Here is a 24,308-nt window from a genome sequence, read left to right on the forward strand (position 1 = left end):
ATGCACTGTGGTAAATGCGACGAACGTTACTGAATTACTTCACACTTGTCATGTTCTGTTGTCGTTAGTGATTACGTATGCCTTGGTGTCTGCTGCTTTCCAATGTAGGGGTCGAGAGGCATGTCGAGCTCCACTTAGCAGCTTTTTTTCCTTCCACTCTCTACTGGCCAACGTGGTAAAATAAACTCAACATAATGCGTGATTGCTCAGACCTAGATTAGACTACCATTTCACTTATTTACTCTCAGGGCCAATTGGCATCGAAGAGAGGAGAGCGACTAACATAAATACATGTGTAGGCAGATTAATTAAAATGATTATACACAGCAGACTTGAAGGCATTGGATGCAGTGGTGAACATGACGAAGGCAGAGAAGATGTGACAGCTGGAAACGTAGAAAAGTGGAGATCTGCGTGAGTTTGTACGCGACTTAAGGTGAACGCTAGCAGAAAATTAAGAAGGCCCAGAAGACTGAGGCCAGAGTTAAAACTGTAGTTTAACAGAGGAAACCACCTCCCAGCAAGCCAAAATGTGCACATGCAAGCAGTTATGTGAACACAGAACATAGAAAATGAAACTCCTTTTTGGACAGAAGGAAAGCTAAGGCACATTGCTTATTGTGATGTTGCTTAAAAAGTTGGTGTCTAGTTGTTGCCCTCCATATCTGGTCCTTCCACACCCAGCAACTGAAATGCCATCAAAAAGGAGCATCTCCAATCACTCTAATTACATGGGAGGTACACATCGCCAGATGTCAGAGGCTTGGCCTCTCATCTTGCAGACTAGCTAGTTTGGCAGATTTAAACTTTACCGCATGTAAGAGGCATGCGGTAGCCTTGAAGGGGAGTATTTCATAAGTGTTACAGCATAGTGTACAGTGCTGGCATGCTTCATTATTTACATCACAGTAATATGCTAGCACAGGCTGGAAAGTTTGTAAGTGAACAGAAAGAAACAATGTTCATGCGATATCTTAGCCACATTCTTAGTATTGTATAAAAAGTGCAAATAAGTAATTCCTCATTTTTTTGTCAGCTTTTTCTTTCTGTGCATTGATTTTTTGCAAGTTAGCAAGGTTCTAGAGTCTTGTGTGCCTATCGGCTGGCCCCTTGTTTGTCAAAGGTACCGAGTACACAATGGGCCGTGTCAGTGCAAGCTAAGTAAACGATGGATAGAAAATTCGTGCTTTCAGAGTATTTCCAGAAAAAAACTGCTATTATTTCCTACTCAGGATGGGGGAACAGCATCGATGGTGCACATCCTCCTTGTCACTGCAGCAATTATGGCTGCTCGCTGCTTTTTGGTGGCGTTTCATTTATCTGCAGGAAGAGCAGGCATGAATGGGCAGCAATAGGTACCTACTAAATTAAACATTGCATTGAGCAATATGTTGTTGTGTCGGTGCTTTTGTTATCCATGAAGGAGTTGGTGTTTTTGATTAATGGTTGTGTAGCAAAGATGTAACTGCTACATTGCACTGCATTCACAGATTTGTTTGCCCATGTTTTTGGTTTACTCAGTTGTTTATTTCCTTACCAAATGGCAGATGGAAATTCGGCTTTCAACTTGTGCACTTTCATCATGTTTGCAATGTACTTTCAGCTGGTGTTCAGTTTCACTTTGGAGTTGTCCAACCATTGTCTGTCTAAATGTTTTCTAACAGTTGACCTCATTACGCAGCATTTCTCACAGAAAGCAAATGTTGCAGTAACATTTTTATTAAATGTTACTCTATCATGTGGCTAGCAATGTAGCGAAAAATATTTTCATCAAGTCAGCTTTTAACATTATAGCAAATTAAGGCCTTTGTTATTTAACGTTGCTCACAATTTGTACCAATCACTCAGCCTTGAAGCAACGTAATGCGTTATCACCCTTCCTCGGCTCTTCATTATGTTAATCACATTAGACATGCTCACGGTCGTTCGCCATGCTAGTTTGCGGGCATTGTTGGCTAAGAGTAAACCAGACAAATAAAAAATCGGACGTCATGTGATGCCTATAGTACGCGGGCCAGCAGTTCATCGTGTAAAAGTGGCGTCACATCATAAGCATCTTCTGTTTTTGCTGCCTTTAAGCAAGTTATTAGTGCGGTTGGTGCAACACATAGTCGATGGGGTCAACCGTCTAGTCGTGTTAAGTTTTGATCCTTTAAATTGAATGTTTAGTATTTTTCCCTGCAACGACTACAGAGGAACACGGACGTTTCCTTCAATACTGGACTGAATATACGGTCATTCCCTACGTTTCATTGAAAGCAGAAGTGGTTCTGTATTTAAAACGTACATAGTCTACGTTATAGGTACGGAATTTTTTTACAGTGTAGCTGGCTATCAGAAAAAGCGTTAAACACATGCTGCAACGAAGAGGAGGAACAGTCGCGACAAGAAAAGTCTCTCCGCGCTCGTTGTCCCTGAGAGCATTTGTCATTGTATTGTGTGGGATATATTTTGCTGGTTTCATGAAACACCCACGCTGTATCATATAACGTGGGCATGCCAGAAGATCGACGTGGTACCCGTTATATCAAACCCGAGTGCGGAGCAATGGGAGGGAGTGCTCTCCAGCGATCGCGGGGTCGACCAAGAAGGTCTGATTCGGCGAGCACAACTGGCAGCAGCATCCAGGGGAGCCCTGGATTGAGAGCAACAGACCGTTCTGCAAGAAGATGGACGAAGCCATCTGAAGACCGCAGAAGACCAGCGAATCTAGAGCTCAATAAAGGTTGTCGCTCAGTCACTCACTCATTCACTCACTCACTCCCTGAGAGCGTAAGAGCTGTGCACGTGTTCAAAGCGCAGAAAAATGTGTGCCACATGGGCAGAGGGGCGCAAGCAAAAAGAATTCAAGCAACCCGCTCATTGCAAGCGCCGAAGGCTGCTGCCCCGCTTCGCACGCGGGCCGCGTGGCCTTGGAACACTGGGGCTTTTCGATTATCCACCTCTGGCAGCCCGCAGGCAGCCCGCGGGCTACCAGAGCGCGCCGCCAGGCGCTCGATTTTCTCGGGCTGCTCCGCCCACTTCCGGTGGCTACCCAGAACGCGTTCGATTTTCTCTGGCTGGGCGGTTTCGGGCTGCCAGCTGGCAGCCAGACTCGCCAGGACGATTTTGTGCTGGCAGCGTCGTCTGCTAGTTCCACAGCTCTCCGCTCTAGCGGCTAGCAGACGACAAAATGGAGGGAGGCGCATTCGCGACAGCTTAGGTGGTTAATAGCTAGGGCGCAGAGACGGCGTTCGCGTTCGTACCTGTGCTGTTTTCCTAACCGTATCTTATTTCGAGTGGAATCTCCGAGCCGTATCCTGTTTACTCGTTTCAACTGACGCTTCCTATTTCGGCATCTCCGCGCGGCGTCTCGCGCGAAGCGTTGTTTCCTCTCTTGATTACTTGAGAAGATAGGTTTGTTTCCGGTCGTATTTTATTTTACTATGTTCACGTCGGCATCTTTCTAAACTGCATGCATGCATGAGTGCTCTTGTACGCTGGCTTGCAGCTGGTAACCTTCTCTTCTTGCGGCGTCTACGATATATCTATTCTTGAATCAGCCGTATTTATCTTTGTTGCGTGTCTTGCAGGTTCAGCGGACGCTCCCGATTTGTTTTTCGAACGACGATGGCCGCGCTTCGGATATCATATCGCAAATTTCGGCAGTTCTGCGTGGCGTCTCAAACGGGCGCGCCGTTATCTCTCTCAAACTCGTTAGCGCGCTTATATCTTTTCGTTTGCGCGGCGGGTACAGCTGTATTGTATATATTTATTTGCTTTTTTTTCTCTTGCAGGCTCAGCGACCGCTAACGACGCCTGTTTCGTTCGCACCTCTGGGTTTCGGCTTGATCGTATCGGCATGCGCGCTCCGAGCGTCCCGTACACACGCGTGAGACGCGGTTCACGAGATAATTAACGGATGCATCGTATATATGAGACACGGGCGTCTCATATACGGTATGCACCCGTTATCTCGTGAACTCCACGCGGTTGGTTTCCGGTCTTGTTTTATTGCAGCACATGTATGCTCGTGTCGGCGCGCTCCTCTGATGTGCATGCAAGCATATGTGCCGGCGTGCATGCGTTGTAGCGCTTTTTGCTGCTGGCTTAAGTGGTATCTAATTCTTAGTTTGTGGCGTCTACGATATCGATATCTCTCTTCTGGTATCAACATATCTTAAATTTGGTTCGTCTCTTGCAGAGGTTGAGCGATATCGTTCTGTTTCGGACAGCACTTCGGCATCCAGCTCTGCTCGGCACCCGTGCGGCATCACTTTGGTGCCGACATGCATGCGTGCGCGTGTAAGCTTACGGGTAGTATCTTATTCTGTTTCTTTGGCGGTTTACGTATGTCTAGCAGGAGTCATTCGTTTTGCATGCTATCTTTTGCATCTTCTTCGGCCCTTATTTATACGTCACCTCCCAACGCTTTCACTTCATACGTTGATTTCGGAGGAGATGGCCGCGCCGCTGAGAATCATCTTGGAAGGTGTGGAGAGAGAAATTTTTGAGGCAGTCGGCGACACCGGTGCACCCATTGTCCACGGAAACCAGCGCCTTTATGCGACAGCAGGTACGTACGTACGTGTACCTTTCTCGCTTGTATGTATATGCAATATTTGATCAGTACTTAATGCGCAACATATATATGCTCTCCTTTGGTTGCAGACAACGTGCAGGTTTGGCTGAATGCGCCGGCAGCCCCCGTCCCACATACCATCGAGCCCGCGGAGTTGTGGCCTCGGGCCAAAGTTCTTTTCCTGATTCAAGAATATAAAAATTTCAAATCAGACCCTTCTAAACGCCTAAAAACTAAAAGACAACTCTGGGAAAATTTGGCAGATTTAGTGAATTCCAAATTCGGTTGCCATTTGACCCATTCGCAAATTGAGAACAAGTGGAGAAATCTAGAGAGAAAATATAAAACGATGCGACAGCATAATAGCCAGTCAGGGGCGGACCGGAGAACATGCGAGTTTGAAGAGTAAGTATACGTAGAACATGATCTCAGTAGAGATAATTAACTTCTACTGAATGGAAAACTTTGTTTTCCTGATTATACATACGTGACTTTTGCCCCTGAAGCAGTTTAGTCATTCCACAAACCTGTGAATTAAGAATGTTGCAGCATTTTTTACTTTTTTGGTGCAGGTAGATTTTGTGACAGAATAATTAACTGTACCAATTTTGGACATCTTTTGTCTAAATAATGTAATTCCTGTTGTAATTTTAGGGTGTTATAGATTACACAGCAACATTTGGGCAGATGAATTGACTGTCTTTTTGTCAATTGCATACAGCTGCTGAGAGGCATGAACCCGGACTTTGTGCTCATATCAACAGCTTTACTGCTGGGCAACTATCGGGTATTATGCATGCCGGCCATGGTTATAAGCTAGCTATACATGTGTCTTGCGTCGCTGAGTAGATATGTCAAGCTTTATGCATGAAATAATGTGTTTGTACACATATTAAGTGATGTCATATATATGTGTCAAATGGATCATAATTTTTTTTTTGTCCTCAGGGAGCTCGCTGAAATTTTTGAAAAAGCTCACAGCATCAACCCACCCTACCTGCTGGGGCCAGGACTCCTCCGGAGCGTCCAAGAGTGAGTCATTTTTTTTTCTGCACACGACAAGTGCGACAGGGAATTTACATGCACTGTAGCACAGGCATTGCCGAAATAAGAACTAGTAAATTGGGTTTGCCTCCTAGCCATATAGCGGAATCCTTATGGCACCACTACACAGCAAATGGCCTCAGATAGTGAGGAATGTTTTCCTTAAAGATTTAAAGTTTAAAGGGTGCAATGTGCTCCAATACATGCCGAAAGAACCAATCCAGTTGCTTGGTTGCTTTTGAAAAAGACAGTGCATGTCGTGCAATACATATTTGAAATCAAACACTACCAGGGGTTTCCCCAAGTATAAAATCAGAGGAATGTTGAAGCTAGGGGAGTAGCGGTAGTCATTTTTCAGTTTTTAATTGTGTCTTGATGTGGCACGTAGGACTAGAAAGGCTCATGACTGCAACACACATGTCAAAGAGTGCCAACAATTGCTTCGCTTTAGACAAGGATACAAGTCATATATCAAGATACAAAAGTAAGGAACAAGGACTGCATGAAATGTGCCCAGAAACGGCGCAGTAGTTCGGACTACTAATAAACCTTACAAGAAGAAATATCGCTGTCAGTCGCCTATCAAAGACTTGTTAAACTCTGCAAAACACGCATCTTTGCTCTGAACATAACAGATCGAGTCAGTAATTAAACACACACACCAAGAAGTCATGTGCATGCTGAACACTACGCACATGTGGAAGGTGTACATCAGAGCTTTAATATCAGCCGTGATGACTTGCATGACACTGAAACATCTAGGTAGCAAAATTTATGGCTGCTACACACAGTTGGTTAAATATGTACAAGCACAGGCTCTTGATTCACTCAATAATTATAAAGCAATCAAGAAATCATCACGGCTGATATCAAAGCTCTGATGTGCACCTTCCACGTGTGCGTAGTGTTGAGCATGCACATGACTTCTTGGTGTGTGTGTTTAATTACTGACTCGATCTGTTAAGTTCAGAGCAAAGATGCGTGTTTTGCAGAGTTTAACAAGTCTTTGATAGGCGACTGACAGCGATATTTCTTCTTGTAAGGTTTTTTAGTATTCCGAGCTACTGCGCCGTTTCTGGACACATTTCATGCAGTCCTTGTTCCTTACCTTTGTCTCTTGATATATGACTTGTATCCTTGTCTAAAGGGAAGCAATTGTTGGCACTCTTTGTCATGAGTGTTGCAGTCATGGGCCTTTCTAGTCCTACATGCCACTTGAAGACACAATTAAAAACTTATATATCTGTGTGTTTCCTAGTAATAAAATAACTGGACTGCCACAAATATATGGCACATTCTCAGCCACATTCCTAGCAGTTACATCCACCAGTTAGGTATGAAAAAAATTCACTACAAATTAAGGAAGGGCCTTCAGAGAAACAAGGGTGTGTGTAGGGAAGCCACTGAACCTCGCACAGAATGATATGGCAGGCAATAAACAGCTGGTTTAAGGGCACATGGAAGGTCACATGCATTGAAAAATTTTACTTTGTCTACAAATTAGTGGTTTTTCTTGATTAATGTGGCCAACATGTGAAATAGTGGCCCAATACATTACGAACATTATGGCACCACATATATAAGGCTTCATGTTTTGAGCGATATTGTGCCATCCCTGACGGCAATCGAGAATTACTGGGAATAAAATGCTCTAATTTTTTGAAAATGGACCTTGATACGTTTGAAATGACATTGAGCTGTTGAAATTACTTTGCACTTCTTGAAAAATTCTGTGCTCTAGCTTATTTGTAAATGTAATTGTGGTGTGCGCATTACAAAGTTCCTCCTATATTTTTTTAATGGCTCTTTAGAGCACAACAATAAATTTGACAGATTAATTTCATAGGGTAGACCTTTTTGAACAAAATGACAAAACAATCTGCACTGCTAAATAATTTATTTGGCTAAACTGAAATTGAAAAGCCTTTGATAGAATTTTAATTCCTGTTTCGTAAATGGTGTGAAAGGCTCCAAACCAAAGTTTCTCAGCTGACTTTTGCTGCCAGCAGAATTATGTACGAAATTAAATGACTACAAAATGAATGACAGTGCCCTTTGTGTAGGGATAACACATATGCACTACAAAGTCTCTGTTCTTTAGTGCAAGGAGTGCATAATGATGTCGCATTGTTTTGCCACCAGCAGCCAGGCTGAACCTGCAGCCAGCCCCCAGCCTGGCCCCAGCAGGGTAACTGCCACAGCGAGCCCAATTCCCGGCAGCTCGCAACCAAGCACGAGCAGGGGCAGCACTACTGCTGGCGACTCGCAGCCCCCAAGCCCATCCGCGCAGCCTAGCCCCCTGCAACAGCAACCAGGCCCAGCCAGGAAGAGGCCCAGGACAGACACCTCTCGTGCAGTGCTCGAGAGTGCCGGCGCCCATCTTGAGGTGGCCGAAGCTAACAGACAGCAGCGGCACAGGGAGCGCATGGCTCTTGAAGGGAGGAAGGTTGCTGCTGTAGAGAGGAGGACTGCAGCTCTTGAGCGGGTGGCTGCAGCACTTGAACGGCGCGAGCTTGTCTCACTCTGTTCTCCGATACATGCCCCAGCTCATCCCCAACTCATTTCCCAATTCATTCCCCAATCCGTTCTCCAGTCCGCTCTCCAAGCCCTCCTTACTATAATGCTTAGTTTTAATGTTTCGTTTTTTGTCTAGTCAGCGCTTTTTATATTTAATTTTCATTGATAATTGCTGTTATATGTTTGTGTTCAGTTCCGTATATTTCCGCTAAGTTGCTATGCACTACCTCGATGGAAAGAAACGCGAACCCAGCGCAAACACGCTCCGCTGTTTCAATTTCTTTTCACCGCGGTTTTACTTCGGTGATAGCAAAAACACATTAGACTCGTTCATGATACATTCTAGGACAACTCTAACGTCTTTTTCGTACCACCCAGGTAAAAGCGTGATGAATAGAAATTCCAACAGTGGGGCGTGTTGGCGCCGGGTTGTTCGCCTTTCTTTTCATTGAGATAGTATGTGTGTGTGCGTGTGTACACTTAGACACACGTATATTCATCTCGTTCGTGGTTGCACTTCATATTGTGTACATACTTTAAGAAATTTTACAACCCTCTAATAAGATCTGCATGCGTGTTTCATGCAGTGACATTCTGATCACTTATTTCTGTGTGTACTGATAATAAATTGGATGGCAACAAAATTTCCAGAGCATACTTGTCTAAATTTCTCTAGCGCACACCATCCTTCCAGCAGTTTAGCTCTCATTATTGTTGTCATTTACTGTTCAGAGGACACAATGCATTTGAACATATTGTCAGCCATCTTACGGTGCCCGATGCTAACACACAAAACAGTGGATGGCCATTGAAGAAAGATTGCTGCTCACTAGGGGAGTGCAGCACTTAATGGGGTGATTGGAGCAATTGAGCGATGAACCTCTTCCTCCCATCATTCTCCAAGCCTCCTAACTAATGCATAGTTTTTCTTTTATTCCGTCTAGTAAGCAGTAGACATTTTTTATAACTTTCATTAATTGCTTTTGTATGCATGCTTCAACCTGTATGGTTCCATATATTTCCACTAATTGGCTGCAAGTGCACGTGTATACGCACACTTGTAAATTAGTCTTTTATCCTCAATTATATTGAATTTCAATATGTGTGTACTTTAAATAATCCTAATGCTTCATCTTCTGCAACCATATGTAATAAGATCTCGGTGTTTAGTTGAATATACATTCTGATTACTTGTAGAGCATAACTGTCTAAAATTTCTCTGTCGCACACCGGTCTCATATTCCAGCAGTTTAGCTTACACACTGCCTCTTGTCATTTACTGTCCAGGGGAAAGAATGCAAGCATATATGGAGACAAAACTGAAAGGCTACTCTGCATGATTTACGCACGAAAATTTATTTCACAAGCATCACACATGAACATCATTTTGTGTACCAACATCTCTTGCTACATTAAGCAGGTGGCAGGCAGTAGCATACTCCAAGAACTGAAGAGAACAGAAGAAATTAACCTACACTAAAATGTGTCATCCTGCAGGACCACACAGCTAGATTTGCCTATAGTGAGAACACAGAGCTTCAAACATAGGTCCACCAACAACAAAGCGTTACAATACACACAACATATATCAGAAACTTATACAGCTCACATTCATTTACCATGGGCTCATGATATACTCCCTCATTAAGGGCAGGCCACAGGTGTTAGTGAAGTATGGTTAATAAATAAGCAAAGTTTTTTTTCAAATTAAGTACTATTTATGCAACTTATTGCATGAAAAATCATGAGATTCAGCTAAAAAATTTTGTTAGTGCACGGTTCAGGAACATCAACGACAGAAAAGGCTGCCAATTCAACAACAAAAAGTCCTGAGCAGGAGCTAGCAAATCCCACTTCAGCCTGAAGTTCGCAGTACGGACCAGAAGATGAGCCCAGCACAAAATCACCTGATGCCCGATTAGGACCATATATACACTAAAAAAAACTGTTCCTTCTGGGACAAATAAAACCACAGAAAAAGCAATTCCCATTAGCAAATCAACACCTGGGATATTACTGTGATGAGGTAAAACCATATCTTTTGATATAAAGTAAGAAAGAACGGTCACAGCCATTTAATTAAAGCGCAGTTGCAATTAACAATACGCCATTCTTCACCACATCATCTATCTGCAGTGTATATTAAAAATATTTCAATGTAAAAAAAAAACAGAAATGGCATGCAAATACAAAAGTACAGAAATGAAAAGGACAAAAATTTAATACTCTTGGCAAAAAAATCTAGGAAGACCACTCCATTACATTTAAAGAAAAGATTGAAAGGCTGCAAGTCAATTATCACAGTGCCAATTGCGTTGCTTCATTTATAGTCCCAACAGGCAACATATATATACATAACGCTAACATATATTTTTGCTGAAAGCAAATAATTCAATTTCTATGCTTTCAGCCTTAATTTTATCTTTAAATGTAAAAGAGTGATGGAAGCTCACAATGCATGCATTATAATATAAACTCAAGCAATGAAAAAACAAATGAAGGAAGGCATACACAGGAGGCATATATACTTCACGATTACAGTCTCTGAGCCACGCTGTCGCGCAAAGTTCCTGCCGAGACAGCACACTCTTCGTCGTCGTCGGCAGGCTCGGTTGGCGACACGTTGGTTCCGCTGTCCACCTCTTCCAGCATTTCCATCGCGTCGCCGCGCCTTCTTGCCTTGTTGTGCAGCACGCAAGCTGCCAGCACAATGTGCACCGCCTGGCTTATCCTTGCGACGTCGATGTAAAGGAGCCGCTGAAACCGCGCCTTCAGCAGGCCGAAGCTGCCCTCCACAACAACGCGCTGCCGACTGTGCGCATTGTTAAATGCCGTCATCCAAGGCTGCCAGTTGGTCGTGGACTGGCGGTACGGTGGCAGCAGCCACGGCAGCAACGGATAAGCAGCGTCGCCCAAAAGGTATCCTCCTGCGCGAATTAATTCACATATATTATATGTACGTAAGAAATAAAAATTAACGAGAACCTCCGGCGTATATGACCGACCGTAGCATATGTAGATATCTGCAAACTCGTAATTCCGAGCATCAATAATCTAAAGCTGTTGCTCACAGTTCAGCTTGGTTAAATTAATTAAGCAAGCGGGAACGATCGAGACGATTGATCGATCTCTTGCATATATGCGCGCGCCGCTTTCAGTTTTCTGAACTCTCTTCCGCGCATAATGCATGTATTAAACACGCATTAGTGATGTAACAATAAGAAGTTCTTTAACTCACCTTCGCATTTAGACTCTCCGTCTTTGAAAAGGAAGCTCTCGCGGAGAACCCTGGAGTCGTGCGCGCTGCCGGGGAAGCCGACGAAGACGTCAATGAAGACCATGTCAGCATTGCAGACCCCCTGGAGTATGATCGAATGAAACTTTTTTCTATTATAATAGCTTTCCTCCGACTCCGAGGGTCGAGCAATGCGGACATGGCATCCGTCGATGGCCCCGATGACGTCCGGCAGCACTCGTCCGCGACGGCCGATCTGGCAGAAAGCTGCCTTGCTGCGCTGTCGCTCGTCGGGGTCCGGCCAGCATATCTCCCTCTTGCTTATCGAAAACAAGAAATCCAAGATGCGGCTTATTGCCGCGTGTACCGTCGACTCACTGACATAAAATTTGTCGGCGATCTGGTACATCGTTGTTTGAGTTCCGATGTAGGTCAGGGCGATTAGCATTGTCTTGTGAGCAGACACCTGGCGCCGTCCTCGACATCCTTCCGGGTAGAAGGCCGATGCCTCAAATTCGCCAGTGATATCTGCGCACAAGCTTCGCGAAATACGAAAGAGCTTCCGGAATTCAAATTCTAAATATGTGGGAGCGACTCGCTCCACATAGAGTGGGACCCTGTGGCGGTCCTGCCTCTCTACATGAGACGCCAAGACAAGCACGACGCACTCGTCATTGTCGTCATCTTCGCTGCAGTCAACGGTCTCACTCCGATCAACAGAATCGGTGAGCGCAGCAAGTGCAGCTACCTCTTCGCTCGACATGATGAAAGTGATCAGCAGACGACGCAGCAGACGACGCCGACGCGCGATCCGGCTGCTCGAAACTTTCCTTACGGTTTCCGGTGGCTGCCAGCTCACGTGACCATGACTCGTTTTCCTGTCAGGGGCTAACTTGCTGGCAGCCAGCGGGCTGCCCGAGCGTAGAAAAATCGAAGAGGCCCACTGAGATGTGGTGTTGTGCCACTTCAGTTGTTTGTGGAGCTCTCCTCATCAGCCATGTGCGACCAAGAGTCTCAAAAGGTACCAAGCGACTTTGCTGCACTGCGTTCGCACGGATTCTGCTCGTACGCCGGCGTGGATGTATAAGACTGGCCTAGCGTTGTCACCATTGTGTTCAACGTGTGGTATGTGTGGTGACATTGAACATTACCTCTTGTGCTGTACTTTGTACAACGCGGAACGGGCTGTGTTATTCGGATCCCTCAAGAAGGCAGGAGTTCCTCAAAGTTCTCTTCAGGACATTGTTTTCCCGCGCTGGAGCCAGTCGAGTAGAAGGGATGCTTCTCGCCTTCTTCTACTTTACCTGCAGGACACGGATTTGGCCTCCACATGGTGACCTCAGGAGTGTCTATTTGGGTTTTTGCGGACAGTGTTTCTGTGATTTCGATTTAAGTGTCGCTACGGTAGCGCAATTGCCGGCAGCAACTGTAAGGCTAATCCCACCGGTAGTTTACAACCACTCAACTCAACTCAACTCCTTAGATATCGCGTTTCCGGGGAGGGATGGAGGCAACCCAGCATAGCCCACCTTTACGATGCGTCTTGAGTCTTCTTGCTTCTCCGAAGACGGTCCGCGTTCTCGGGTGCGTGGCGTCTCCTGTGCCGGTGGATCCGCCTTAGGTGCACAGGAGACCGACCTGGTGGTCCCCTTCTCTTTATGATGTCTTGAATTGGAGGCCGCTCTTCTGGATTCCTTCTTCTCGAACTGCTCTTTTCGGCTGGTGCGTACAGCTGCCACGTAGCTCTTGCTGGTGCCACTGGTTGTCGGTTTCTCTTCCTGATCACCGAAATGTTGATGTTTCCTAGGCTTATTGATGGGATCCAGAAACTTTGCTTTGTATTCCCTTATGCCGCACAAGTTGGGGTGCAATCGTGAGCTACCCCGGGATTCAGCTTGCCGCACGAGTTGCATTTCCATTCAGCTGGGCTGGGGCAGATGTCCGGTCTATGTCCTTCCCTGCCGCACAATACGCAAAACGGTCTAGTTTTCCTATAAGAAAACATTTGCGCTCGATCCAGCCGTACGTAACAAAGAGAAGGGACTTCGTATCCACTGAACAGTATCACCGCCGAGTTGGATCTGCCGAGCCTTTGGACGCCTAATATTTCGTGGGTTTTCTAGGAAAAGTCTTTCTCTAGGTCTCTGTCTGATGCGTTGGGGTCAATCCCGTGCACCTCCCCTTTGCATGAGTCTTGCGGTGTTCTCACGTAGGCATTGAGGTGATTTTTCCGGTCTAGGTTGATGTGATCGATCTTCGCAAATACTGTGGCGTCTTCGTCATGGGAAGTTGCCGCGATGATGTTTTGCTCTTCAATAACTCTAATGTGTGGTTTGGCGCGTAGCGTCTTGCCACGTAACGCGTTTTCGAACGTGACGTTAAGTGGGTGTACACTCCGACCCTACATATTTAGGTCCAAACGGTCTTTCGGCTTGATAATCACTTTAAATTCATACTTGTCGAGGTCAGGTAGTCTCGGGGGCCTTTTGCGACTCATGGTATCCGCTGCTGGTGACTTTGGGTCATTTTCGGAGCCCAGTGTCCTTGTGCACGCTGTCCTGCCCTGAGGTATATCGTCTTCCATCCAGGTTCTGGCTGTGAATTATTCAAGTTCGCTTCGCCTTGTTTGCTGCTGCTCGGAACGCTTCCGAATCCTCCAGACTCGGAATCGTAGCCATAGATGTGGTCCACATCCATCGCTGAAGCCGTAGCGGAGTAGCTGCTCGCTGGTCAGGCCGAACGCGGCAACGAACGCCGGGTCTGGTGCCGAAGTGCTTGCGAGGCTTAGCGATCCCACGTTTTGGCTTGGGCTTTAAAGTCCCGCATAATGCCAAGAAAGCCACTTCTTGGGATCAAAGCGTATCATCGAGTAGTACTCGACGTGATACGTCTGATCTGAACAAAAATATGGATCTGCGGATGGATCTTACGCGCACAGGGAGAGAAATCCACGGAGTGCAGAAAAGCTGCGTCCGCTCAATGTATCCGCTGAATGTGAACCTCCTCCATGTTGTAGAAACTCCATATTGTAGAAACTCCCTGTTGGAGAGCAGACTTCCTGTCGGCGGAGCAGACTTCCTGTCGGCGTCGGCGGAGCAGAATTCCTGTCGGCGGAGGCCGGCGGACGCTTGCTGCTGTCGGCGGAGGCCGGCACACTTCGTGTCGACAAGACTTACGTATACTAACGCCAAGGCTACAAAAGGGCGAGTGAGAGCGAGGCACGCGGGGGAACAGCAGAGAAGCGGAGGCTCCGGCGGGTCAGGGACGCATCGGCTGGAAGAGAGGGACGCCGGCCACCGCTCCGGTGAGCTCGCGTTCTATGGCATCGCATTGTGGACTTCCTGCAGTGCCTGAGCCCGTTCCGGGGAGTCAACGGAGGACGCTGCCACCTGCTACGGCCAGGGGTGTCTCCATCGCTGTCGCCACCCATCCGAGTGGTGCCCCCAACGCCAACAACACCGGCGTCACCTCCACGGGAGCTTGGAGCGGGAGCGTGTACGACGCAGCCAGCGACGCCAGCCCAAGGACGTCGAACGCCGCCTCGACGCCGCCTACTGGAGCCATGCAATGCCGCAGCCACACCGAACCAAACGTGAGCACGAACGCCGACCGCTAATGGTAGAGCGCTATTAGTAGACGCTGGTAGCAATGTACCCAGGTCGTGTGTATTTATAGTCTTTGTGTTTTGTGTTAGTTTTGTGTTGTAGTGTGTGTGTCACGTAGGGTGTATTAAATGTGCGTTTGTGTGGGTACACCTGTCGCCTAGTCCATTATTTCGTTCCGAGTGTTCACCGGGGAGATCCGTGACACTGAGCCTCCTTCAGTACAGCTCCTTGCTCTGATAGTCTGTTAGAGAGCGGCTCAAGTGGTCGCCCTGGTTTTCGGAGCAGTCTTTTCAGAGTAGACATGTGGTATTCAATTGGGAACGCACTCCATGAATCCAATGGCCCCAGGTGCTCAACATCGGATGCCATATGGCTTCATCCATGCACATTGTGTGAAGCATGCTCCTTGCCGTATATCTTTGTAAAGCATTTAACAAAATGGTTCAGAAGCTCACCTGCATACTGCACTTCGCTTTTTGTGCCATGAGGCATTGAAAGAATGGTAATAGCAACATGCAAAGCTAGAAAACTTTCGTACATCTGTGACGGAAGAAGCGATGACACGGGTCCCCCATACAGCAGGAAGAAACGAAACTTTGTGGACTTCCAGCGATCCAGATCGGTCAGGCTACGCGGCTTTCGGTCAATTTCACAAGGAACAAACTGTGCGGCCTTGACATTTCTCTCTGGGAGTTCAGTGCGGACTTTACTGCCAAGCCTTATAGCTTTCGGCGACGGAACCACAATACAAGCAATTTGTGCACCACGCCTAGGCAAACAAGGTGCATATAATCTAGTGGCACATCCCTCAAAATGTTTATTGGCAGCTTCTCTACAGTGCTTCTTCCAGTATGATACTGCTCCTGCAACCTCTGCCTAAAACTGCAGTCGGTTCTCAGCTCACTGCTAATGTTTGGAAAATTCTTCCTTCAATGTATGCACCCTTAAAAGTGCACTTCGTGCAGCGGTAATAGCCCGGGTGGTTTTTGACACACAAAAAAATGCCTTTGCAGGCGCATCACACATTATGGCTTTTAGCTTTACAGGTATTGTGAAAGCTTCAACAGCAATTCATGTAGCTAAAAGAACATTCAGCTCTTCAACAAAGCTGTATAGAAACTCATTTGCATCTCTCGGCTTGATGTCACCGAAGAAAACACTCGCCACAAATGATGCCGCATTGCTGAGGTTGCTTATGCGGCCGAGAATTGTCCAAAACTGGCCTCTAGAACTTTTGGATAATGGGAGGCCATCAATATGAAAAGTCAAATTCAGCCCCGGCGGCAGCTCTCGACACTCTCCCAGGATTTGCCGAATTCCTGCTTCTACACCGAAGTGGCGGTACTGACCTCCCGAAATTTCGGAAAGGTCATTCGATTTTTACGGTGTCTGTAGCAGCGTTCTCGCGGATGACGGGAGAGAAGAAACCACTTGTGGCTGCGGAGCACTTTCAAAAGTGACGTGACAGCAGCATGCGACAACCCGGACTCCACTGCCGATGTTTGAAGGTGGTGCCGGAAGTCGCTACGCCCTCTTCAGCGCATTCATGATCGGCTTCGCAATCAAACCTGCAGTCAACCTGAGTACAAAGGTCCTGATCAGCGCTTAAATCTACAAAAACCGATGAGGTCCCAGGTTGAGCATCTTAACTGTTGGGGTCTGTGGTCGGCACATCCTCAGTATCGGGCACAAAACGTTCGATCACACACACATCACGCTGAAGCTGGTTGCACTGTTAGCAATAGATCAGCACCAGCTTCGGCACACGCGGCGAGCTGCAGGCTAACATCAACCCGTCTTTTCCTTGTGCGGCGAAATTTTTGCGCACGACTTTCCGTTGACATCGTGCAAATCAGTAGGTCGCAGTGCAAATCTACAAAGGAGTCACTCCTTGTTCTGAGAGGCATCCATCGTGGAATAACGCGCACGTGCGAGTAGAGTGCATGCGTCGCGGTGATCGATCACTATATCGACGTTGCGGATTCAAACTTGGTTTGCCTTAAATGAGAATTTACCGCACACGGTAATGATGATGATATAGATAATGATGGTGGTGCGATGCGATGTTAAGAGGCAAGAAATATTGTGGAACGGTTGACTTTGTGAAAAAAGAATTTTTTTTTTTACAGAAATAAACACTTACCGTAATTTGCCTACCCAGCAACACAGAGGGGCCCCCGGATTCAAGCCCGCTTTCCGTGATCGGGCTAAAGTTGTGCTCCTTCTCCAACGGAAAAGCTAGCGACATTCCGTACAAGGCGTAGTCATGCATGAAGGAAAACAATTTGCAGAAGCTTGAATTGTGCGCGATGGCATCGTCACATGAAAAACGGCAATCACAACTACGGTAGACCAGAACTCGATTTTCTCAGGACATGAACCAGCAGCGATGCGGGTGGTTGAATACGACGTTGGAGCCTTACCGGAACCGCGCGTCAAACTTTTTTCTGTGTCGTTGGCACGCAGCAGTTGCAGTTAGAACCAGCGTGCATGCGCGGTATTCAGCCAAAGGCGGTGGTTACTCTGGCTTCCGCGTGCAGCAATTTTCGGTCTAAGCGCGCTGTCGTTGAAAAAAAAAACGTTATGCATGCATGCTGTCAAAGGGATAAAACTTCGGAGGTGAGCGCCGGCGCAGTAATGCATCTCAAATAAAACTTAATAGGAGTCAATGTTTAGAATTCAAATTACGCACACGCGCGCACGTACGCGCGCGCACACACAGTGGCCAATGTGGATACAGTCAGGAAAAAAATGGCTGCAGCTTAGCTGAGCTAACCTTGGTTATGCCAGCGAAAGCTTGCATTCGTTGTGCGTTCCGCACTGCGAGAACTCTCTTCAAGCGGCTGGCCAGTCTCCGCCGCGGCTACTTATAAGACTTGTCGCTGTCTTCTTTCGGCATCTTTCGCTTGTCTTTGAGCCACGCAAAGCTCCCGCTCTTTATCGGTTTCGGCTGCCCGTTTAGCGCGTTGGCGCCCCCTGTCGATTGATATGTCCCTCGCGCACTTGACAGTGTCGACCAGATGACCAAAATCGGCCCGACGTCTGCGAGTACCCACTCTCAAGGACGTCGGCTCCGGCTGACTTGCTTTATATTGTCACGACCTGAGGAGCCGTGCAGGTAGACGTCGGGGGGAACAGAAGGCTAGGCGCTTTAATCAGACAGTCAGGGTCCCAAGCACAGAACCAGAGCGCCTCGGGAGCCAACCAACACTTCGTCGTCGTCTTTGACTAAGCGTGGAGGCCGCGCGGCGCGTTCGGCACGTGGCATTATTTATAGTTCCATAATTCCTCGTCCCGAAGGCTCGGACACTCTACCCAACGGAGCACGGGTTCGTGGTAGCCCCTTCCCCACGACAGAGTTGGAACATGTTCTTAGCTCCCTTAACTGAAAATACAAAAGCGAAGCACTGCTCGGGTGTAATGAATTAAGGGCTTACCGGTAGTTTTCAGGACGTCAAACTCCCGCGGTGTACAGCATCGGGCTACGTGATGTTCACTGACGAATCGTCAGTCGTGTGTATAGTGGTCTTCCAAGCGCCAGCGTGATAATATCGCGGTGCCCTTCTGCCCAGGGATTCTACAGGCACATAAAATGCCGTGACTTGCCGGCCGCATGCCGAAAGTCTGCGTGCACAGTTCTGGTGCGATGTCCTGTCGCGGCATGCACTACTTTCGCGGCCACTCAGTTCTTGCAGTCGTGCACCCGTCAGAGTAAAGTCCGTTTTCGTGCAGTGTGCCTCGCACTCCTTCCACTCCAGTCGCTGCTCTGAGCGGCTGCAGAGGCGAAACACCATATGATAGCGATGTAAACAATAAACTCAACTTTTCTAGGACAACTGTATTTGAATGAAGCCATGTAGGCATCAAGAACACTTAATTCTGTGTCCTTCGAACATGCATATCGGGCACTAAACTTCATCCTTATTTAATTAAGATATATCGACGAGTGAAGCATCTGGAGATGAGTTTTCGATAACTCACATATTATTGTGATGTACAAAATTCGAGAGCAAAATTTTCAGCTAACTAGATTCCCCCCCCCCCACCCCTCAATCTTCCTGCTAGCATAAAGCACTAGTCGATGTTTACATTTTTAGAAGGGCTCCTAAGATGTATCGTAACAACTTAACAACTTCTTAGTACTTATCCAAAAAAGCGAAAACACTAAACATTGCGTCTGGCGCATGAGAGCGTAAGGTGCTTGTGGGACATAAAACTGAATCCAACAAACTCGGAGGCAGATCGGTGGACACATTCATTGATGCAGCGCTGCAAAGACCGGGTTTTGGTCTCAAATGGTTCCATCTAAAGTGGCGCGTGCGTTGTTTTGCGATGATTATTCTCAATAGACAAGACAACCAGGGTGGCGATAGCATAGACATTGGTTTAAATGATAGTTCTGTCATCGGTTTAAGCTGTTCATTAATGACATTTGGTTTTTATAGAATACACTTCTCAACGCGTGGCGCGGGTATACTTAGTGACTGCTTTCTGTGGCTATGCAGTGGTAGCTACGAGAGCGCGTCACCTGCTCGCAGGCCTGTGCCTTCGGTTTGTGTTCGCGGGTATAGCCACGATGGTGTATATTGTATTTCTTGCTTGTAACCGCAGGCGCGATCAATTTAAGGAGCTGCGGGGAGCACGACGATAGGTGATCACATGGCAGTCGAAGCACCATAAGTGACGGCTGCCTTCTACTGGCCGAGAATCAGCTTTTCCGACAACTTTTTACGAGTGACTGACCATCCCTGTGGCGTTGCCTTTCGCGCTCAACACCATCTGGTACATGACTGTGTTCTGCCCATTATTTATCTCTCGATGTCGCCCATAGAAAGCATTATGCAATCCCAAACTGTCGCCATTAATAGATTGACGGTGTGTTTGGTCGCGAACAAGGGCTTTGCGATCTGCAACAGCAGGTAGTCTCTCCTCTCACTGATGAGCAGCAGGACCTCCTCGTTTTATCCTTGTGAACCTCCTTGTGTTAACGTCCGCTCCGAGAAGCGGCACTGTGAGCGTTCAGCTTCGGGAAGATTATGTGCAGGCGAACCCCGCCCGACTTGCCTGCTCCTGGGGAGATATCATCGAAGAGTGTGCGCAGGCGCGCTGCACGATCCTCCATGGTCAAGATGACGGCCCTAGGTTACTCCCGGTTGAAGATCGCGAATTTCTTCAGCCTCTAACCGGACCAAGTTGGGCGTCGTCATGATGCAGCTTTGTGTTCCATGCGTGAAGTAAGCGCATATCCACAGGAGCCAGCAAAAATAGCGAATGGCTAACATCTCTATTTTTGATGGTGTTCACTACTACGTTCACAACCGCCGAGCCCTTCGGGCTGACGTTTTCACAGGTTCTGTGCCGAGCTCCTTCAGCCTTTCATCCGAGCACTTCGAACAGTAGGGTGACCGCTCTGTCCGCTTTCGTAACGGTCTTCGGAGGGTCAAACTGCGACCCTAACGATCGAGCTAGACTGTTTCTTTCGGTCTCTAATTTTTCCCATACTCGTGGATCGACGCTACTGTTGATGGTGCCTGTCGGTTTATTGGAAAATTAGTGCCAATGTTTACCCGCTAACATGTGTAATCCTGTTTCTGCGACTGCCTACGTAGACAAATTGGCACTTCACGAGAGTGCTTAGAATAGCGGAAAGTGGCCAGGTTAGCCAAGTACGGCAGGTGAAACGTGACCTGTTTGTAGTATGCGAGACGTGTTAGAAGAATGTAAAACAGCGACTACAATTTACAATCGGAAGATTAGCAGTCAAATACGTATTCTGTTTACGTAAAAATGTCGATTTCTTTTGTACGGCAAGTATTATGAAATCGCTCAAAATCACGCACAACATAGTCCCCGAAGAACCGAGTGCAACTCTGAAGATCGAAGTGGCGCTTTTCAAAGGCTGTGATTGGCGCATGGTAGCCTTAGCTACTGATGTGCCACAACACCCAGCATACACAACGCTTTTATATTCGGTTCTAAGGATAGCTGTTCTGCAGTGTCTTGCAGGCCTGATTCAGCTTTTGCATAACCACAAGCGGTAGGGCAGCCGCCCTGCTGCCTCAGACCTTGCGAACCTGCGGAAAACTTCCCTAGTTGCCATGAGGCAATCAGTATTTGAGCACTAGCGTTTTCACCTGTTCATTCTTTCACGAAGAACTTTACCACATTTAGGGTGAAGAAGTGTGTTCCGTTTCGATAGCGCCAATGTTCATGCAATGAAGAACGGGACGCAGGTGTTCCGCAAGGCGTCCAGTGTTCTTAGTGTTGCGGACAGCATTGGCTTTAACTCCGGCCACATCGAATAAGCATCTGCTAGTGGTGGGAGTGAGCTGCTTTGTGCGCAGTAATTTATTCAGTTATACAGAAAAAAAATATCCTGGCAGTGCTAAGCTTGGCTGCTTAGCTCGTGATATTCCGCCGACAGTCGTTTTACTGCGCGCTGTGCCGAGCTGCATTGCATTTTTGCTTATGCAGTACAAAACAGCTACATTATACACAATCGAACTGTGCTATGCTTGTACGTAGAGTGCAGAGAACCGATATTATGTAACTTTTTTTCTGTATTTCTTTGACACATGGCACGGTCTTCTCTGCGGTGACTACTTTCATGCTGTTGAGCGCTGCCGCTGGGCAGTGCTACTGCGGCCGTAGCACTTCCTCCACTTTATTACATCTCAGGTTGTGTATAGGTTATCGCATCGCGGCAACTCTGGCTCCAGCCACATGCTATACCACTCCCGGCGTTCCCCGTCATTCTATGTTGATTTGCCCATCTGGTTGCCTTTAGGTCTATCTTAGGACACGCGATGGCTCCGTTGTCGCAGTAGCGGAGTCGGTGGATTACACTGAAGCCCTTCTCGGGGGTTGGCTCAGTAAAACAGCGGTCGCCGCTAAAGCAATGCTTGCTAGTGTTCTGTAACTAAAGTAGTAATAGTGGTTTTGGCTGCTGCCAATAGAAAATTCAAGCACTGAATAGGTGTTGTTGAGGCATATTCCTATAATAACAGGGCAACGGATCCTGGACAAAGACAAACAAAACGAAGGGCAAATAACTAGGTGACCGTCTGCTTCGGTCAATACTAAATAGCATCTAACTTCTGAAGATATGCAGTGGCTGAAATAAAGACGAGCGTCCACATATCTATTTCAAACTATTCAATACCCAGGGCGAAAAACCCGGCACGCAGCACCGCGAGTGTTGAAACGGAACTCGCGAAGTGCGTCACCAACCGCAAATTCTTCGCCCTGGCTCCGCGTCACGTTTCGGCTTTGCCGGAAAGAAACCGCCCAGCGAGGCTTCGGAAACAATTCGGCCGCGAGCATCCGTCAGCAGCCCAGAGGATCTGAATCTTCGGCCGCAACGAAATCTGCGCAGTCAGTGCGATCGCGGGCGTCGAAGTTATCTGCGGCGATGCGTGTGTTCGCTGTCGAGTGAGGAACGGGCGCGCATTTTGTTAGGTCATATTCTTTAGTCTAGTTCTGCGACTAGGTTTTTATCAGCTCTGGGGCGCGATTACGGATCGCTCTCAAAAGCTGTCAATTTTGAGATCGTGACGTCAAAATGACGACACCGAGTGATGCCGACCGCCGAATTGGCCAATGCGGAGCAAGGTTGCGGTGGCTAGTAGCAGGGCTCCGCCCCGAAACCACTATTCGCACAAGGGACCGTAGACTAATGTTTTGCTGTAAAGTCGCAGTGAATAAAAACGAGTAATGTTTTATTTTGCTAAGAAACTGTATTTCAAACTGAACAGCACCAACCAAACAAAGCAGTGTTGTCATTTTTGCAATTATGTTTGCTGTTCATTCACTTTTTTTGCCGCGAAGGTGTGCTGTCAGCGGTAAAGCGTGAACATGTTAGTCTGAAAATGAACAAAAACGCAATGAAGAAAACAAGTAATGTTTTATTTTGGTAGTAAACTGTGTTGTAAAGCTAATAACACGAAGGAAAATTAGAAGCGTTCTCATTTTTTCAAATAATTTTGCTGTAGGGTAACTTCTTCCGCCATGAGGGCGCGCTGGCAGTGGTATCGCGTGAACATGGCGGCCTGCAAGAAAACAGCTGATTCCACGGCTAGTTCCCGATTTTCTGCGTGTCCTCAAATTCAAGGTACTTTGCGGAAGTCTGAAGTGCGCAGAAAAATCTGATTGAAGGCAGTGAATGCTACGGGCCTGCGGAGATCAACTTACAAGGAGCGCTGGGCTGGAAAATCGACGAAGACAACATATTGTGGTAAGTGTGTATTTGCTTAGAAGACTCGGTCTGTGCGCACGAAGTCGTGATCCTTAACCGGAAAATGGTATGCGCACGATGCGACCTAAGCGCCCTCAGCGGCGGTGGCGGTGGCCGGACGTACTGCTCGGCGCGGCATCGTGCGCTGCTGCCGCCTGCGCACGCTGGCGTTGCACTCTGTATATAAAGCGAATGTGCTGTGGCAATTCCGCTTTTTCTAAAGTCCTTTTACGGGGGTACCCGAATCGCTGGCAGCGAGATTCGTGGCAGTTGTGCTCAAAAGCGCAACGCCGTGCTCGTGCCGTATCGCTCCGAATCAGAACTGACATCCCTTACAACCACGACCGTAATCGTCGTGGGGCGGACTCGCGCGCGGGACTCGATTTTCGGTAGGTGCTCCTGATCACATATAACAGCAGTCATAAACTCTAGGACAGCAGCGACATACGTCAGGTCGAAGCAAGCGCAGCATTTGTCTATAGGCGCTGCTGTCTATGCAATTAAAAGTACCCCCGGTATGAAACGAAACACGTTCAACCAATGAGAACTTCACAAGTATTAGTGTCACAAAATTCGGAGCATGTTCGAAACAAACCGGCGCTGCGCCTAAGCAATCGCGCCCGCGCGCAGTAAAGTAAAACAAAACAACAGCGGGGAAGAACCCCCGGGAGCACACGGTGCTTTTCACTCAGCTCGCCGTCGGAGCGCCAAAGTAAACATAGACACGCGCGGCGGCGATTCTTCTCGAATGTTGGAGAAGCTTTTGCTTGTTGTCGACGGAAAGGGGGTAACCTTTCGCTCCAAAGGGTACCCCCCCCCCCCACCACTTCGCTCCGGCGTCGATGACTCAGCGTGCCGCGAATGACCTAGATTGTTCTAGAAGGTGGTTTCCGCGCTGGACCAATGGGGACGCGCGCCCGGCGCAAGGAGAAGGAGTTTGTGCGGTTGAAGCTGCGTGTATGTGCGCGCCTGCCTTGGCGCGAAGAACAGACGCGGTCCGCGCCTATAAATGAGAAGCTGCAACCGCCGTCTGTTAGCGCGATTGTCCGGACCCGTGGAGTATCTGTTACGGGTCCAAGTTGGACTTATTTTTGGAAATTTGGCGGAGTTTGA

At 47.5% G+C, this 24,308-nt stretch overlaps 2 protein-coding genes across 3 annotated transcripts in view; both read left to right on the plus strand.

The window, feature by feature from the left end:
• LOC144116059 (uncharacterized) overlaps nt 1–24,308 on the plus strand; it is a 430,049-nt gene that overhangs the window by 166,843 nt on the left and 238,898 nt on the right. The window lies entirely within an intron of this gene.
• On the plus strand, nt 4,801–8,496 carry LOC144104851 (uncharacterized). Of its 2 annotated transcripts, none has more exons than XM_077638066.1 (3): nt 4,801–4,966; nt 5,510–5,593; nt 7,748–8,496. In XM_077638066.1, the coding sequence occupies exons 1-3, from the start codon at nt 4,911–4,913 to the stop codon at nt 8,256–8,258; spliced, it is 651 nt and encodes a 216-aa protein (XP_077494192.1). In that variant the 5' UTR covers nt 4,801–4,910; the 3' UTR covers nt 8,259–8,496. The 2 variants fall into 2 exon arrangements, with proteins under 2 accessions (XP_077494192.1, XP_077494201.1); XM_077638075.1 differs by having other exon boundaries at nt 7,751–8,496.

The sequence above is a fragment of the Amblyomma americanum genome, chromosome 1, assembly GCF_052857255.1.
Source record: "Amblyomma americanum isolate KBUSLIRL-KWMA chromosome 1, ASM5285725v1, whole genome shotgun sequence".
Classification (NCBI taxonomy): Eukaryota; Metazoa; Arthropoda; class Arachnida; order Ixodida; family Ixodidae; genus Amblyomma; species Amblyomma americanum.

Coding starts and splice junctions, on each gene's coding strand:
- LOC144104851 (XM_077638066.1), top strand. CDS start 4,911: ATGCGACAGCATAATAGCCAGTCAGGGGCGGACCGGAGAACATGCGAG. Junction 4,967..5,509: donor AGAACATGCGAGTTTGAAGA/GTAAGTATACGT, acceptor TTTTGTCCTCAG/GGAGCTCGCTGAAATTTTTG. Junction 5,594..7,747: donor CTCCTCCGGAGCGTCCAAGA/GTGAGTCATTTT, acceptor TTTTGCCACCAG/CAGCCAGGCTGAACCTGCAG.